Consider the following 15,718-nt stretch of genomic DNA (forward strand, 5'->3'; position numbering starts at 1 on the left):
TTTTTGCTAAGTTGAACTGCTGCTACTTTGGAGACCTGACTTAAGCATCGAAGAGTCCTCAGTTGGTGTCACACTGGCTCTCTTGTGCTAACCTGGTTTTTTGCAGGCTCATCCGTGATCGGACTGGGTGAAGGTTTCCAGACGCAACAAGGTTAAGTGTTTTTCATATATATTATTGGGCCAAAAGTTCTTTGCGCCGGCGGCGCATGCTGTGCCCAGACACATGGGGGTGGGCGAAATAACCACTCTGCCTCCCTGAATGGCAGGCCCATGTGTCTGAGGCGTAGGTTGCGCTGCGGCAGAGAGAACATCAACCCATATTGTTGCTATCTCTTTGAAAGATATTAGTGATAGTTTATATTTGCTTCACATAAATAATGAATTCGTACTATCGCTTGGCAGTGGATGAATCCTTCCTTCTTAGGGGTAGATACAGAAGAACTCAGACAATTTAGATCCATAGTCTATTTCAAGTATTGGTAACGGTGTAATCCCATCTACAGAATCCTTGATCTTTCAGTGCTTGCAACGCTGGGACGCTTGCTATCACGATTCAACCACTGCGCGTCGAACATTTGGGGTCTTGCTGGTGTTGCTTAATTCTTCTGATTTGATTGAAAGGAAAATATTTTGGTGGCAAGGAAAAATGGAATGAAATGTGCCAACTTGTGATAAATTATACTATTGGTCTCGTATCTGAAACATATTGGGAGATTGTTATGGATGATGCGAGTATTAGATTTGCAATTAATCAACCAGAAATCGAGCAAATCACAAATGGAATAGAAAGAAAGAAATGATTGAAATTATGTATGATCGTTTTACTTTCTTCTTTAGACTCAACATTCTCAATCAATATTTACAGAATCGACGAATTAGGAGAAATACATCTCTGGAGTAGAGAGATTTGGAGATCAATTAGGACCCCAACAGCTCAAGTACATAACTTTTCTGAGAGATTCTTCCGATTGCTTCATCTTTTCATCACTCGGAATCACCTTATTAGACATCGCCATTGCAGAAGAGGAAGAAGAGGGAAATCTGTTGGCTTGAGATAGAGATCTGCAATTGTTCTTGGCGTGTTGATGGAGAGATCTGAAGGCATAATTCCATCTACAGAACCCTTGATCCTTCAGTGCTTCGACAGCCCCAACGCTTGCAGCCACGATCCAAGCTCTGCTCGTCGAACTCATTTTCAGTTCTTCGCTACTGTTGTTGCCTCTTAATTTGGTAGAATAATAAGAAATAGATGAGACTGTGAACCTGTGAAAAAGCAATTTGAATTGAGCTTGAGAGGTAAGGTAGACACATAAACCTTAAATAGGCAGAGTGAGAGAGGAATGATAAGATCATTGAAAGACTGTGTTATTCATTAGAACCCGTGGGCGGTTTTGCCAATGGTTTCGGAATTCGGATAGCGGATAGCCATCGTTTTCGGAAATCAGATCCATTGGATGTACCATTCTGAAATGTGGCAATTTGATTGGCCTTTAAATTTAAAAAGACATTTTACCCCAAAAAAAAAAAATTAAATAAATAAAAGACATAACAATGTCCTCATCTAGTCATGGCCTCATGGGTTAGCTAAATGTTTTAAAAATAAATAAATAAAGGCAAATGGTAATCGTTCAACCATTTCTCTATCTATATTTAAATACATATATAGTTGTTTTATAATTTAAAGGAAAAAAAAAACTTTGCCTAGAATTTGGCCAATACCAACACTCTCATGAGTCTATCTCTTTCCTCCTTATATGAAAAGACACCTCTACCCTCTTATTTTGAAGAGGAGAGAGAGAGAGAGAGAGAGACATGGGAGTGTTGGCGTAAGCCACACTCTCGGAAAAAAAAATACTCCTTCCATAATTTAAAATTGCATATTCATATTACATTTCCATTTTCCATTTCTCTCTTCGAGTGCTCAGTCACAAAGTCTCTTGATCCAAGATTTAGCAACTCCATTAATGAAGGCGATTGTGAAAGGCTAGGGTTATAACCCTAATTTACAAAGGTTGGTGTTACAACCCTAATTTAAACAAGAAATAAAGTTCTATGCACTTGGGGCGTAGGTTGAATTTTTATCTTATGCAGTAACTAAACCGGTGTTGTACTGCATCGTGTGACGGCTGTAGAGGCCATGTGTACCATGTTGGGCCCATTGTGCCGCATGGCCTCTGCTGCGCCGCACAATGCAGTACTGCATCGTGCAGTTACAGGAGAGGATAACGATTCGGCATAGGTTGCACCCAGGCACATGGGGTGGGCAAAATGACCTGACTGCCCTTGGATGATCCAAACCTCGCCCATGTCCCACCCCATGTGTCTGGGCACAGCCTGCGCCCAGATGCATTTCCGGACTGCATCCTTCAAACAATCCCATGTAATTTACCCTAATTACAAGCTTAATACAAATGTAAATCCCTCCAATATGAAGCAAATATTGACTCCGATAATTTTCCAAAGACCTAGCGTACAATCAAATACAATAGAAGGGGATTGCAGTAAAAAATGGCTTAGGCCAATTTGTTTTTTGCTTTACTTAACCTTGGGCTCATGGTTTCAGGTATTGGTATTAGATCAATGATATCGATTGATTCGTACCACTACCAGATTAGACCGATATCAATACATGTGTTAGGTACTTGACTTGCAAAATATGCTAGATTGCTTGGTATTCTCGGTTAGAATTTTATTGATAATCCAATGAGGAATATATATACAAAAGATACAACCAAATGGAATATGAAAGAAGTAAAATGGAAATGAGATAAGAATAGAAATCATATCACATGTGATATAAAGTTTCTATATAATTTACCAAAAAAAAAAAAAAAGTTTCTATACAAAAGTGATTCTACATCACATGTATGGAAGACTTGTGCAAGGGGACTCTTTCTAGTGGTTTGGTGAAAATGTCAGACAGATGCATGCGAGAAGGAATGTGAGCTGTAGTGAGGCAACCGGATTGAATGTGCTCGCGTACAATATGACAATCAATTTCGATATTCTTGGTACGCTCATGGTAAACTAAATTGACTACAATATGTAAGGCAGCTTGGCTGTCACAATAGAACCGCATAGGGAGTGCAGGAGAAATGTCAAGATCTTGGACTAGGGTTCGAAGTCAGATCAGTTCACAAGTCGTAGCGGCTAAGGGTGTCAAAACCTAGTCCGAACCGTTAAGACCGATTGAAACCGACCCAAAAAACCCGGACCGATCCTTATTGGATTGGTTTTGGACTGGGGTATGACGGGACCGGCTGAAAACCAAACCGCATTGGACCGACCAATAGCAAACAAAAATCCGAACCGAATGAAACCGATAAAAAAAATAATTGAGTATAAGATTATGAATAGGTGAATTGATAAAGAAAAATCATTGAGTTAGTGAACAAATTTCTGGTTATAAGGGGAATTGTTACAAATCAATGAGTATGAGGTTATGAAAAAATGAAATTTCATTTCAACAATGCTTCTTCCATTAATCTCCTTGTCTACTATACAAAATTAGTTGGTTGTCAAATAAATGATTTGAAAGTAGGGTTTATTCTGTGGTTTCAATATTAATTATTTTCTCAGTGACTATTCTTTGATTTCAATTTTAATTATCTTCTCAGTGACTATTCTTTGATTTCAATTTTAATTATCTTCTCCTTACAATTAATGATAAATAATTATATGATTTGTAACAACAATTATCCATTGATTTGAATATATCTTCCATTCTTCCCCACATAATTTATTCTTCTTTATTTGAATTACAACATGAACATATTTAATCAATTTTCTTGTTTATGGTTGTATACTTGTTTTGACTTGGGGAAGGAGAATGAAGGTGTTTTTATCGAATCTTTCTTCACTATAAATTTGAATTTAAGATTTCATTATGCCTCAAATCCGAAAACATATTGATCTAAACCGGTAATAACCCAATATTGAAAAATCGAAATAAACTGAAACCGTGTCGGATTGAAATTGAGACCGACCGAAAACCGAAGTTTCTTAATGGTTTAATTTTGGTCTCACCATTCCAAGACCGAAACCAATTCAGCCCGACCGAAATCGAGCTGAACCAACCGTTTAACACCCCTAATAGCGGCCATAGAGCGATATTCGGTCTCAACCACTGTTGGCAAAAATGCGTTTAAAACTCCGCTTTAAATACATTCCCGTTTTTTACCGTTTTAAATACGTTTTGCCATATATTTTCCAAACATACGGTAAAAAACAGCAAACGGCAAGTATTCCCATTTTAAACATGTTTCCTCTTTTTTTGGTCTTTTTTAAGACCTTGGACTTAACTGACCATATCTCTCTCTCTCGAACTCTGATCGGCTTGATTCTTTCACCGACGTAAAGATGATTTGAAGTGCTACATTTTTCATGATATCACCTTCAACTGAAAGTCAATGCATGGATACTGGAAATAGAAGCATGTATTTCAAATAAAAATTCCTCAATTTATATGAGAATAGTGATATTTTTTTTGTTCTCTTTTTTTGAAATATAAATGTTTAAAATCTGTACAGTCTGTTTTTCGTTTTTTACTATTCACTATTTTTTTTATCATTTTATTTGATCGTTCATTTATAATTTTTTACCGTTTAAAATCTATATCGTAAAACTCTATTTTATTACCGCTCTCATTTTTGCTAACTATGATGTCAATTGAAGAATGAACGAGAGTGCTTTGTTTCTTGGACTTCCAAGAAAGAGGATTCCCACCAAAAAAAAAAGTAATAATATTGCTAATAACAAAACACGACGTACAGTGGGTCAGGCAGCCCATTTGGAGAAAGTAGTGCCAGTAGAGAGCTTTGTGCAGAAACAAGAAAACTTTAGATAATCAATGTTTTAAGGGTTGAAACAGTTTGATAATATTTGACAGAATCGATATCTGACCGTCTGATGAAGCCACCGATTCGTGCATAATTGTGCCATCCAGTGAGGAGACAGCGAATTCCTTTTTTTTATTTTTTGTTAAAAAGATGACAGCGAATTCGAATAAAAGAAAACTAGAGGCGGTATGATTGGAGGAGTTGGTGGTTTCGCCAAAACTTGGATTAGGAAAACCGAATCCCAAGTTCCGAACTTGAGGTAGACTCCCATAGTTTTTATATTTTATTCCTTTCTCTTCTTGCATACGATTCATGAAACTTCCTTAATAAATATTGAAAAAATAAAATCGTCAATTATCGATTTTAACCTCTATTTAAGCCCTGTCAAACTTGTCACTGGATATCAGTAAGCTTTCCTTTAATTGAAGATTCATTCGGCAAATAGTTCTTCACCCTAATCTCCCGTTTCAAAGAAATCACAAAAAACGAAAGATGAGTGGCAGCAGTTCACGGATTTGCAAATTCGAGTCCGCCTTCAAAACAATGCAGAGAAGCAATTTGGCGGCGGCTGACAAGTCCAACCAAATTAGGCGTTTCTCCAGAGGCGTGAACGAACAAGAGATATCTAAGAATAGCAGCGAAGAGATGAAGAGGAGACGAGAAAAAGAGAAGGTAGAGACTCTCCTGCACTTAATCTGCTGGGGTCCCAAGTAATCATTCTGTTTTGGTTCTGGATTTTGTTCGGTGTGTCTAGAAACTTAAGAATTTCTTCTGTTCACACATAAGTTTTTGTAAGTAACTGAGAGTGTTGTACAAGAGTTGTGTCTTAGTGGTTCCACAGCCGATAGAGATCAGTTCAAAGGGTTGCAGTTCTGGATTGATGAAATCTTTAGTGACAAGAAGTCTAAGGATGTAGTGATGCTAATGTATCTTTTCTGTTTCATGGGTGATCAGTAATTGGAATTTTGGACTTGAGAAGCTTAAGGTATCTTTCTTTATTAAAATCTAAATCTTTTAAAAATGGTGAACATTTTCAAAGGATTAAATGCCGGCTGGCACAGGGGGGGTTAAAAGTGTATCTGAAGCCATGGAAATGATCGCCGGTAACCTAAAGTTTCTCCCCCATGTAATAACACAATTTGCAAGAGTGATGGGATCTCTGTAGTTGCAATATTGTTGCTAGGATAAAGACCAACCACATATAATTTTAGGCCTCCTAACCCTTGAGGAAGGTAATCTATCATAATATTTGAACATATGCACAATATACTTTTAAGTCATGAAAGTTAGGAGACTTTCCCCGACTATGGATTTCCTTATTAAACTTGTTGCGTCCACAAACCGTTGATGGATCCCTCTCGGGTTAAACCTGCAAAAGGGAGTCAGATAATTAAGGGAGAGTCGGTCTTCTCCAGCGGGTACTCTCCGATGCCTTAAGTCTCTGATTGCAGCAGATAAGTTGCTAGAATTCAAGATGATCGTTGTGAGTATAGTGTGGGCTGTAAGTAGAGGCAGTGATAGAGATTTCCGCAATAGTAAATCTTTCATCCCTAATAGGAGATCTTGTCGTAGAATCCTTTTGAGAAAGTGTTTCCCTCTTTGGTAGGAGTCCATTCATATTAGGAGTTTCCACACTGCTGTTCAACAGCCATGATAAATGATTGCAATATATTAGGAATTGAGATATATATGCTGCCCGTTACATGAGGATCTTATCCTCTAATGACTTGGTTTCCCGATCCTAGTTGATCGGGTGTCATGTGGGCTTGACCCGATGAGCTTATCCATCAGACCTAGCATTGATTGGCCATAAGTAGGTATATCAAAACTAAAGAACAAAAGTTGCGTCTCTTTTATAATGGTTCTAGTGCCCTTTAGATCAGTTTGAAGGGTTGTTGTTTCAGTAAATATAGCCCATGCTTTTCTTTTATGGATGACCATATCTAGAGAGATAAGACCATGGACAGCGTGATGGCATAGAAATCATAGTGTGAATGAAGAAAGACAGAAAGACATGACCATATCTAGAGAGATAAGACCATGATAGAAAAAGACACAAAAAGGGTCTATTGTACAAGGAAAAACAGCAAAAGGGCTAACTTTTCATGACCATATTTAGAGAGATATGACCATGGGAAGCAAGATCAATGTTACTATCATCCATAGGGATGTGATAATACCCATTTGCATCTAATTAGCTTTACGCCTTGAGGTGGATCTTCAAAAGTCCAGAAGTGGTTGGAGTTCATAGAGTTCATTTCAGAGCGTATAGCTTCCAATCATTTAGTTGAATCAACATCCTTTATAGCCTTAGAGTAAATATAGGGATCTGTGTCAAAAACATCGGACACCATGTGAAACTCTTCCACTTTTTAATCTTTTTCAATATAAGTGTTCTACCAATTTGAACTAAAGACCCATCAAGTACTCAATGAATTAATACAACAAATTGAACCAAATAATATTCTCCATTTTTTTTTTGAATTAATTTGAAATGAATGAATTTCAACTGTTACACCAAAAAAAATCACTCAACGAAACTATGGAAAGAGAAAGCGTTTTTACATTCATGTCTCACATAATTCAGCTATTTAATTGAAAGCAAATAAAACCGTCTCTCTTCAATAAAATTTAAAAAAGAAAAAAAAAATCTTAAATGTTTTACCTTTAATCACTCGGCAGAGTCGGGTAAAACATCCCAATATTGGAAGCTCCAAGAAATCCGAAGAAACTTGCATCTTTGTAAGGATACAAGACTCAGGTAATTTAGATCCAAAGTCAATTTCAAGTATTGGTAACTGAACCAGTACAAAAAGGCGGATGATTAGAATAGATTCTTGGTCAGAAACTGTTTATCAAAACGAAAATGGAGACCAAATACAGGGAGGCCCTTAGCATATAGTAAATTTTCTCCCTGCTTCTAGATCCAGGATTTTTGAGCTTGATGAACCACCGTTCCTCTTAAGATCGCAGATTAAGATAAGAAATTAGAGTAAGAATTAACAACTTGGTCCAAACCTGTATGAAACAATTAGGATTTATGCTAGAAGAAACACAAATAAACTTAAAAAAAGGGCAAGACAAGATAAGGTATGTAACAAAACAAAGCTTGTATATTTCATCTCATTCCACAAACAATTTGGAATATTTTTGTATTTACAATTCTGGAAACTTTCTACTCAAAACCCGTCCATCGATCCATCGGGACCTGTATTTCTACTAGGGTTTACGATCCGATACTCATCAAGGAATCCCTGGTCGAAAGAAGAAAGAGAAAAAAAAAAAGGGGGTTTAATAGTATTTATTTCAGTTGGGACCCCAACAGCTGAGGTACATAACTTTCCTGAGAGACTCCTCCGATTGCTTCAAGTTCTCGTCACCAACCTTCTTAGCCGTTTTCACCATTGAAGTCGTCGCCGCCGGAGAAGAAGAAGAAGAAGCCTTTTTAGCCTGGGAGAAGGATCTCATATTGCCCTTGGCGTGCTGATGCAGCGACCTCAAGACATAATTCCATCTACAGATACCTTGATCTTTCAATACCTCCACTGCTCCAACGCTCGCAGCCACGATCCAAGCTCTGCTTACCGAACTCATCTCTGTTTCGTAATGGTAATGGTAATGGTAATAGTAATGTATTTCTCTCACTCGAACTCGATTGATGTTTGAATGAATGATATTAATTTGTGGATCTGAGCTCTGATATTATATAGTGGTGAGCGTGGGAGTAGAAAACCAAACCGTGGGGCGTTTTCTTTCCTTTGGGGGCGCCACTGGTTTTCGTTTTCCTGGAAACATGGGACTCGATTGTCTTTCCCTCTATTCTCTCTTTCTTTACCCAAAATATATATAAATGTCACGTGTTACGTTTGTTTTGTTTTTTTATATTTTTGGACAATAATGATCATACAGTTGACTACCCTCGATCTCAATGGGATGCATAAAACTTTGGAGTATTTGGTGATTTTGAGTTCGGATAAGAAAACTCCATTCATTTCGGTCCTATGGGCACTCATTCTTATAAAAAGTGGAAAGTATCTATGGGCACGTACGGATCGTTATCTCCTTTAATTCGTTGTCTTTTTTAATTCTTCCAATTCCTCATATGGGGCAGGAATGACCACCCTACCTCCTGCTCAAAAACAGCCCAAGGTAAGATCCACTCCCCCATATTAGAGGAATTAAAGGAATTGAAGGCACGGACTCTTTACTTATAAACTAGTGGAAAGTAAACAATTTGCAACTGGGAATGGCGCTTCATACTAAAGTGGAAAACCATGTGTAGTTTCATTCTATGATCAACGGTTTTTGAACTGGGTTCTCTAGGTGGGTTTTAGTTCTACCACTCGTTAGACCAGAAAGAACCCATGTACAACCTTAGCCATATGAACCCAATGATTGAAGGAAAGACACATTTTATGAATGATTTAAAAAAAAAATGTAACCATTGCACAAGGTTCCACTCCAGTGGGGTCTAGGGAGGTTCATAATATATGTAACTTTACCCTTACTTTCCAAATAAATAAGGGAAAATACCATCCCCTCCCCTCTAAGTATCCATAATATCAAATCCCACCCCCAAGTTTTGAATAATGATAATGCCCTCCCCTACTTTTGAAAGATTCTATCAAATATACCCTAAATGTTAAAAAACGCCATTAAGTGATGACGTGGGCATGTCCAATTTTTTTAAAACCCCAGATTACCCTTAATATAATTTAATTCCAATTTTACCCTCTTTAATCCCAAAACCCCTTTTTTCATCTTTTTCACCCAAAAACCCTTTTTCGTTTCTTCGTCTTCTTTTTCCCCTCATGCTCCACCAATTTTTATCTTCTCATGTTACAGCACGTTTCTGTAACGCATTGTGCGGTAGTTACAGAGACCATGTACACCATGTGGGGCCCTTAATGTTTTTGCTGGGATGTTGTTAGCGTTGTTGTCTTGAACCGTCGAAGTTGTTGCGGCAGTGGTTGTCTTTTTAACGGCGATGATAAGGTTTTCGCCATCCATGACAGCTCTGTAAACGATGCAATGGCTTCCTTTACCAAGAAAGCTCACAGGGGAGAAGCCACTAGTGGCGGACTCTAGTTCAGTATAGGAGAATTTTCGAACATTGTTATGCCGCCGGCCGATACTGTTGCTGCTGCTTCTTCTTTTTAGGGTTCCAGTTATAAGAATCGCAGACGGCAATGGCGGACTCTGTTTTACAAGAGAAGCCATGATAACCCATTTGGAGGTTCTATCTAAGTCAAATTCTACAATGGTGAGGGGAAAGGAGAGTGAAAAGGGCAAATATTAAATCGAGAGAGGCAAGAGCCATTAATGTGGGAACGAACCATGGGATAAGAATCAAAGTCTCCAAACAGTACTCCCTATAGTGTCTGCTTTATAGCTTTTTAACCTTTTTAGACTTTAGGAAGGGGAGAGGGAAAGGATTTTTTTTTTGTTTTTGGCACGAAAAACCCTGCAAGCGGGGCAATATATTAGGCTTCGGAGAGCAAAAAGGAAGTTACAATATTGAGGAGGTCCTCCGGAAAGGAAGACTTCCACAAACCCAGATAAAGGTAGCACAACGCCCACTTAGAGATAGTGTGGGCACAAGCATTGTCATCTCTGCCAACAAAAGAGAAAGAGATAGACTCAAAGCATGAAGAGAGAAGTCCTAAATCCATCATAATGATGGAGACTTCAATCGGGGGGTGGAATAAGGGGTCCAGCAAACACTTTACAAGAACTTGACAGTCGGAATGGAGAACAACTCGACGAAGCCCATCATTAACTGCCGTTTGCAACCCCATACAGATTGCTCTAGCTTCCCCAATAATAGCTGAGCTGGAAAAGTCGTGCTCAATAGACATCATGTACAGGCGTCTAAGATAAGTAGTGATAACCACCCCCATACCCATAACCCTAGGCCTATCGGATAGGGAAGCGTCAGTAAAAATGTGTAAAGCCCCCACCACTAGGCAAGGATAGGGCCGGGGAAAAGGGGGGGTGGCAGGGGAGCAAAGAGGGAAAGATTTTCAACTCTCAAGTCTCAAGTAGAAATTAATTCTGTGTCTACCAAAAATAAATAAATTAATACCTTCTCAGTTAATATTTTAATAACAAGAGAAGACTTTGAGGAGATGATTTGGTAAAAATAGAGGTCTGGAATCAAAGCTGAAGTGGCCGGATAAGCTAACTAATGAGGATACCATCTCAGCATTACACATCAGCCGAATACAAGGGCCCACCATGACTACATCAATGCCTCCGCAGACCAAACTTAGCACACTAGCTCATGTGGTTCAGCTGTTACAGCTTCCGTGGTTATCTAGAACCATCCATCTTGTAACTAATTGCTTCATATCTGACCATTCATTTTGTAACTAACAGGCTATACAACATATAAAAGGAAACTAATACACTGCTTCTCATTGAGAAAGCCTTTCATAACTCTCTGAATTTGTCTGTCTTTACTAACTTTGAAATCTTTAGAACTTCTTTACCCATTTAAAAAACACAAAGGGGAAACAAGATATTTCAAATTTATGATGTAAAGCTAGAATTCATGGAATGAAATTGAAGCAGACTCGTGGTGCTTTCATGCTGAAGAAACAGAGTAGCAGGTCGGCCAAAGCAGAACCATTCCAGCTTAATCTCATTTTTAGTGCTAGTAATTTTTCTTGGGAGTTCAGTTTTTGGGTTATCCTAAGACTAATACAAGCATGTCCATGAATGTTTACATTGCTCAAAGCCCAACCCCTTTGAGTTGCCAGATTTCTCCTGATGTTTTGTCTTGGCCCTCAACCACTCGTTCTACACATTACTAAAACCAGAGAGAATACAAAAATCCGATCTTTCTTCTGGGTTGAAACCAGATAGCCCGGAGATGGAGGAGGCAGTGGTTATGGACATCCTGAGGGCAGCGAATTGGAGGGGATAGCAATTTGGCGGAGTCTGGCAAGTCTAACCAAATTAGGCGCTTCTCTGGAGGCTTGAGCAAACAGTAGATATCTACGAATAGCAGCGACAAGATGAAGAGGAGACGAGAAGAAGAGAAGGCCGAGACTCTCCTGCACTTAATCTGTTGGGGTCCCAAGAAATCATTTTGTTTTGCTTCTGAAGTTTGTTCAATGTTTTAGAACTTGAGAATTTCGGTTGAAAGAAAAATCGAAGTAATGAGTGTTATACAAGAGTTGTGTCTTAATAGATCACATTGAAGGGTTACAGTTTCTGTAAATGCCTAGCTTCTGGTTTGCTGAACGCTTTAATGACAACAAATTTTAAGGATGTAGTAGTGATTGGAGCCATTGGCATGTAATTTTCTGTTTCATTAATGGAGCACTTTATCTATTGACTGCAATAGAGAAAATTTCCTCCATTTTTAGAGATACGCTCGCTTCCTTTTTTTTTTCTTGGAACAAATGTACTCTCTTAAAATTAATTCTACCCTTACAAGCATTCATTCCTCTCAAAGGCTCAAACTTTGCAAGAACCGTCGTCAGTTCATTCCTCTTCAATCCTTCAATTGAAGCTTTCGTGATAGACGATCATCAAAAATCGGATAAAGCATCCTTCTATTGGAAGCTCCAAGAAGGCCTAAGAGACTTGCATCTTTGTAAGAATACAGAACTCAGGCAATTTAGATCCAAAGTCTATTTCAAGTATTGGTAACAGAATTAGTACCCTAAACAACAAAATAGAACTACAGTGATCTAGGGTGTAATCCCATCTACAGAATCCTTGATCTTTCAGTGCTTCGAACGCTGGGACGCTCGCTCTCACGATTCAACCACTGCACGTCGAACATTTTGGGTCTTGCTGATGTTGCTTAATTCTTCTGATCTGATAGAAAGGAAAATATTTTGGTGGCAAGGAAAGATGGACTGAAATGTGCCAACTGATGATAAATTATACTATTTGTCTGGTATCTGAAATTAATTGGGAGATTATGATCGATGATGCGAGTACTAGACTTGCAATGAATCAACCTGAAATCAAAAAAATCATAAATGGAATAGAAAGAAACAAATGATTGAAATGATTTTAGATCTTTTTTACTTTATCCTCTATAATCAAACCAATGTTCGCTCAATTAGTATTTACAGAATGGACGAAATAGGAGTAATACAGCTCTGGAGTGGAGAGATTTGGAGTTCCTCAATTGGGACCCCAGCAACTCAAGTACATAACTTTTCTAAAAGATTCTTCCGATTGCTTAATTTTCTCATCACTCGGAACCACCTTATTAGACATCGCCATTGCAGAAGAGGAAGAAGAGGGAAATCTGTTGGCTTGAGATAGAGATCTGCAATTGTTCTTGGCATGTTGATGGAAAGATCGGAAGGCATAATTCCATCTACAGAACCCTTGATCCTTCAGTGCTTCGACAGCCCCAACGCTTGCAGCCACGATCCAAGCTCTGCTCGTCGAACTCATTTTCAGTTCTTCGCTACTGTGGTTGCTTCTTAATTTGGTAAAATAATAAGAAATAGATTGAGAATGTGAAGCTGTGAAAAAGCAGTTTGAATTGAGCTTGAGAGTTGAGAGGGTAAGGTAGACACATAAACCTTAAATAGGAAAAGTGAGAGTGAGAGAGAGAGACTGATGATAAGATCATCGAAACACTGTGTTAGTCATTAGAACCCGTGGGCGATTTTGCCAATGGTTTCGGAAATCAGATTCACTGCATGTACTTTTCTGAAATCTGGCAATTTGATTAGTCTTCAAATTAAAGAAAAAGACATCAATGTCCTCAGCTAGTCATGGCCTCATGGGTTGGTCACTTTTATATCAATGGTCATAAATGTTTTAAAAATAAATAAATAAGTAAATGCAAATGATCTGCTATTGGTGAGGGGAGTAATCCTATCCTTCTAAAGAGCATCTCATAATAGTAATCGTTCAACCATTTCTCTATCTATATTTAAATACACACATATGATTAATTTATAGTTTAAAATCACATATTTATATTATATTTCAATACAATTACAAGCTCAATACAAATGTAAATCCCTCCAATATAAAGCAAATATTCCCAATACTTAGCCTACAATCAAATACAATAGAAAGGGATCATAGTCAAAATTGGCTTAGACCAATTCGTTTTATCTTGAGCTCACGGTTTCAGGTATTGGTATTCAATTGATTCGTATCAATATCGGATTAGGCCGATATCAATAAGTTTGTTAGGTACTTGACCTGTAAAACATGCTAGATAGTTAGAAATTTTATTGATATCTAATGAGGAATATATATACAAAAAGATACAATCTGATGGAATATGAAAGAGGTAAAATAAGAATGAGATAAGAAGAGAAACCATATCACATGTGATACAGAGTTTCTATACTGAAGGGATTCTATATCACATATGTTAACCATGGAAATATGGAAGACTTGCGCACAAAGAGACTTCTTCCATAGAAATCGACTAGTACTCCCCCTCAAGTTGGAGTGTGGAGATCCTGAATACCCAATTTGGTGAGTAAAAATTGGAAAGTATCATGGTCCTGTGGGTTGGTGAAAATGTCTGACAATTGCATGCGAGAAGGAACATGAGCTGTAGTGAGTCAACCAATTGAATGTGTTCACATAAAATATAATAGTTAATTTCAATATGCTTGGTACGTTCATGATAAACTGAATTAACTGCAATATATAGGATGATTTGACTGTCACAATAGAGCCGCATAAGAAGCAAAGGAGAAATGCCGTGATCTTGGAATAGGGTTTGACGCCAGATCAATTCACAAGTCGTAGTGATTAGATATTCGACTTCGATTGAAGAACGAGAGATACTACTGTATTTCTTGAATTTGCAAGAAAGTGGAGTGCCACCAAGTAAAGTAATAGTTTCTTTTATTTTTTATATAAAGTAAAGTAATATAGTCAGTAACAAAACCGCGTGTAGGAGGGCAGGACAGCCCAATCCAAGTCTTAGAAAGCAGTGAGCTGTAGAGAGCTTTGTGCAGAGGAAAAAAAGACCAGTACCAAGAGAGCTTTAGATATTAATATTTTAAGGATTGAAACAGTTTGATACCAATGGATATTTGACCGATTAATGAAGCTACGGATGCCGATACCTATGTGCATACTTGGGGTATTTTTATCTCCTTGGGCCATCCAGTGAGGAGACAACGAACACTAAAGAAAAGAAGTATGATATTCAAATTTTTTTTTTTTTTATAGGTAAGAGGGGATGTAGGATGTGAATCACGAAGACTTGAACTCAAGACCTCTTGATAACAATGAATCTTTACGCATCAATAGCTATTAAGTACACTATATACTTGACCACGACCTATGTATCTTTTATTCCTAAAGAGGATCATTTTAGTATGGCATAGCTGTAAATTTAATTAAATCTGCCCACTCTAACCAAATAATGTATATATTTTCTAAGTAAGTTTAATATATTTTATTTTTTCATAAAAAAATAAAGAATAGAAAACCAGAGGCGGTATGATTGGAGGATTTGGTGGTTTTACCAAAACTTTGGATCGGGAAAACCCAACTCCCAAGGTCCGAACTTGTGGCCGACTCCCATAGTTTTTATTTTTTATTTTTTATTCCTTGCTCTTCTTGCTTATGATTCAAGAAACTTCCTGAATAATTATTGAAAAAATAAAATCGTCAATAATCGATTTTAACCCTTATTTAAGCCCTATTAAACTTGTCACTGAATATCAGTAAGCTTTCCTTTAATTGAAGATTCATTCGGCAAACTGTTCTTCACCCTAATCTCCCGTTTCAAAGAAATCTCTCAAAAATTTTAAAAACAAAAGATGAGTGGCAGCAGTTCACGGATTTGCAAAATCGAGTCCGCCTTCAAAGCAATGCAGAGAAGCAATTTGGCGGCGTCCGACAATTCCAACCAAATTAGGCGTTTC

At 37.8% G+C, this 15,718-nt stretch overlaps 4 protein-coding genes and 2 long non-coding RNA genes across 7 annotated transcripts in view; 1 reads left to right on the forward strand and 5 right to left on the reverse strand.

Annotated features, from left to right (window-relative positions):
- Positions 1-7,524, reverse strand: part of LOC122640171 — a 26,819-nt gene extending 19,295 nt beyond the window's left edge. Inside the window, exon 1 of the long non-coding RNA XR_006329632.1 lies at positions 7,514-7,524. This is a non-coding gene — a long non-coding RNA (uncharacterized LOC122640171). The remainder of the gene's footprint in view (positions 1-7,513) is intronic.
- The window catches only part of LOC122640163, an 18,420-nt gene extending 7,157 nt beyond the window's left edge, over positions 1-11,263 (reverse strand). The window contains exons 1-3 of one of the 2 annotated variants that reach the window (XM_043833317.1): positions 11,247-11,263; positions 9,341-9,345; positions 886-1,209 (exon numbers count right to left, since the gene is read on the reverse strand). In XM_043833317.1, coding sequence (XP_043689252.1) covers positions 915-1,193 — 279 coding nt within the window. In that variant the 5' untranslated portion in view covers positions 1,194-1,209; positions 9,341-9,345; positions 11,247-11,263 and the 3' untranslated portion in view covers positions 886-914. Of the gene's footprint in view, positions 1-885; positions 1,281-9,340; positions 9,346-11,246 lie in introns of those variants that run through there. The other variant, XM_043833316.1, reaches the window with a different exon arrangement.
- The window catches only part of LOC122640160, a 10,017-nt gene continuing 2,380 nt past the window's right edge, over positions 8,082-15,718 (reverse strand). Inside the window, exon 2 of the mRNA XM_043833313.1 lies at positions 8,082-8,118. The gene's annotated coding sequence lies outside the window, so the exon portion shown is untranslated. The remainder of the gene's footprint in view (positions 8,119-15,718) is intronic.
- LOC122640158 lies at positions 8,091-8,489 on the reverse strand. The gene is made up of 2 exons (XM_043833311.1): positions 8,145-8,489; positions 8,091-8,111 (listed from the first exon to the last, which is right to left on the reverse strand). The coding sequence occupies exon 1, from the start codon at positions 8,430-8,432 to the stop codon at positions 8,145-8,147; it is 288 nt and encodes a 95-aa protein (XP_043689246.1). The 5' UTR covers positions 8,433-8,489; the 3' UTR covers positions 8,091-8,111.
- LOC122640170 overlaps positions 11,545-15,718 on the forward strand; it is an 11,381-nt gene continuing 7,207 nt past the window's right edge. The window contains exon 1 of the long non-coding RNA XR_006329631.1: positions 11,545-11,690. This is a non-coding gene — a long non-coding RNA (uncharacterized LOC122640170). The remainder of the gene's footprint in view (positions 11,691-15,718) is intronic.
- LOC122640164 lies at positions 12,863-13,289 on the reverse strand. Its single transcript, XM_043833318.1, has one exon. The coding sequence runs from the start codon at positions 13,260-13,262 to the stop codon at positions 12,984-12,986; it is 279 nt and encodes a 92-aa protein (XP_043689253.1). The 5' UTR covers positions 13,263-13,289; the 3' UTR covers positions 12,863-12,983.

The sequence above is a fragment of the Telopea speciosissima genome, chromosome 9, assembly GCF_018873765.1.
Source record: "Telopea speciosissima isolate NSW1024214 ecotype Mountain lineage chromosome 9, Tspe_v1, whole genome shotgun sequence".
Classification (NCBI taxonomy): domain Eukaryota; kingdom Viridiplantae; phylum Streptophyta; class Magnoliopsida; order Proteales; family Proteaceae; genus Telopea; species Telopea speciosissima.

Excerpts from the sequence above, each read along its gene's own strand:
- LOC122640164 (XM_043833318.1), bottom strand. The coding sequence starts at position 13,262 with ATGAGTTCGACGAGCAGAGCTTGGATCGTGGCTGCAAGCGTTGGGGCT.
- LOC122640158 (XM_043833311.1), bottom strand. The coding sequence starts at position 8,432 with ATGAGTTCGGTAAGCAGAGCTTGGATCGTGGCTGCGAGCGTTGGAGCA.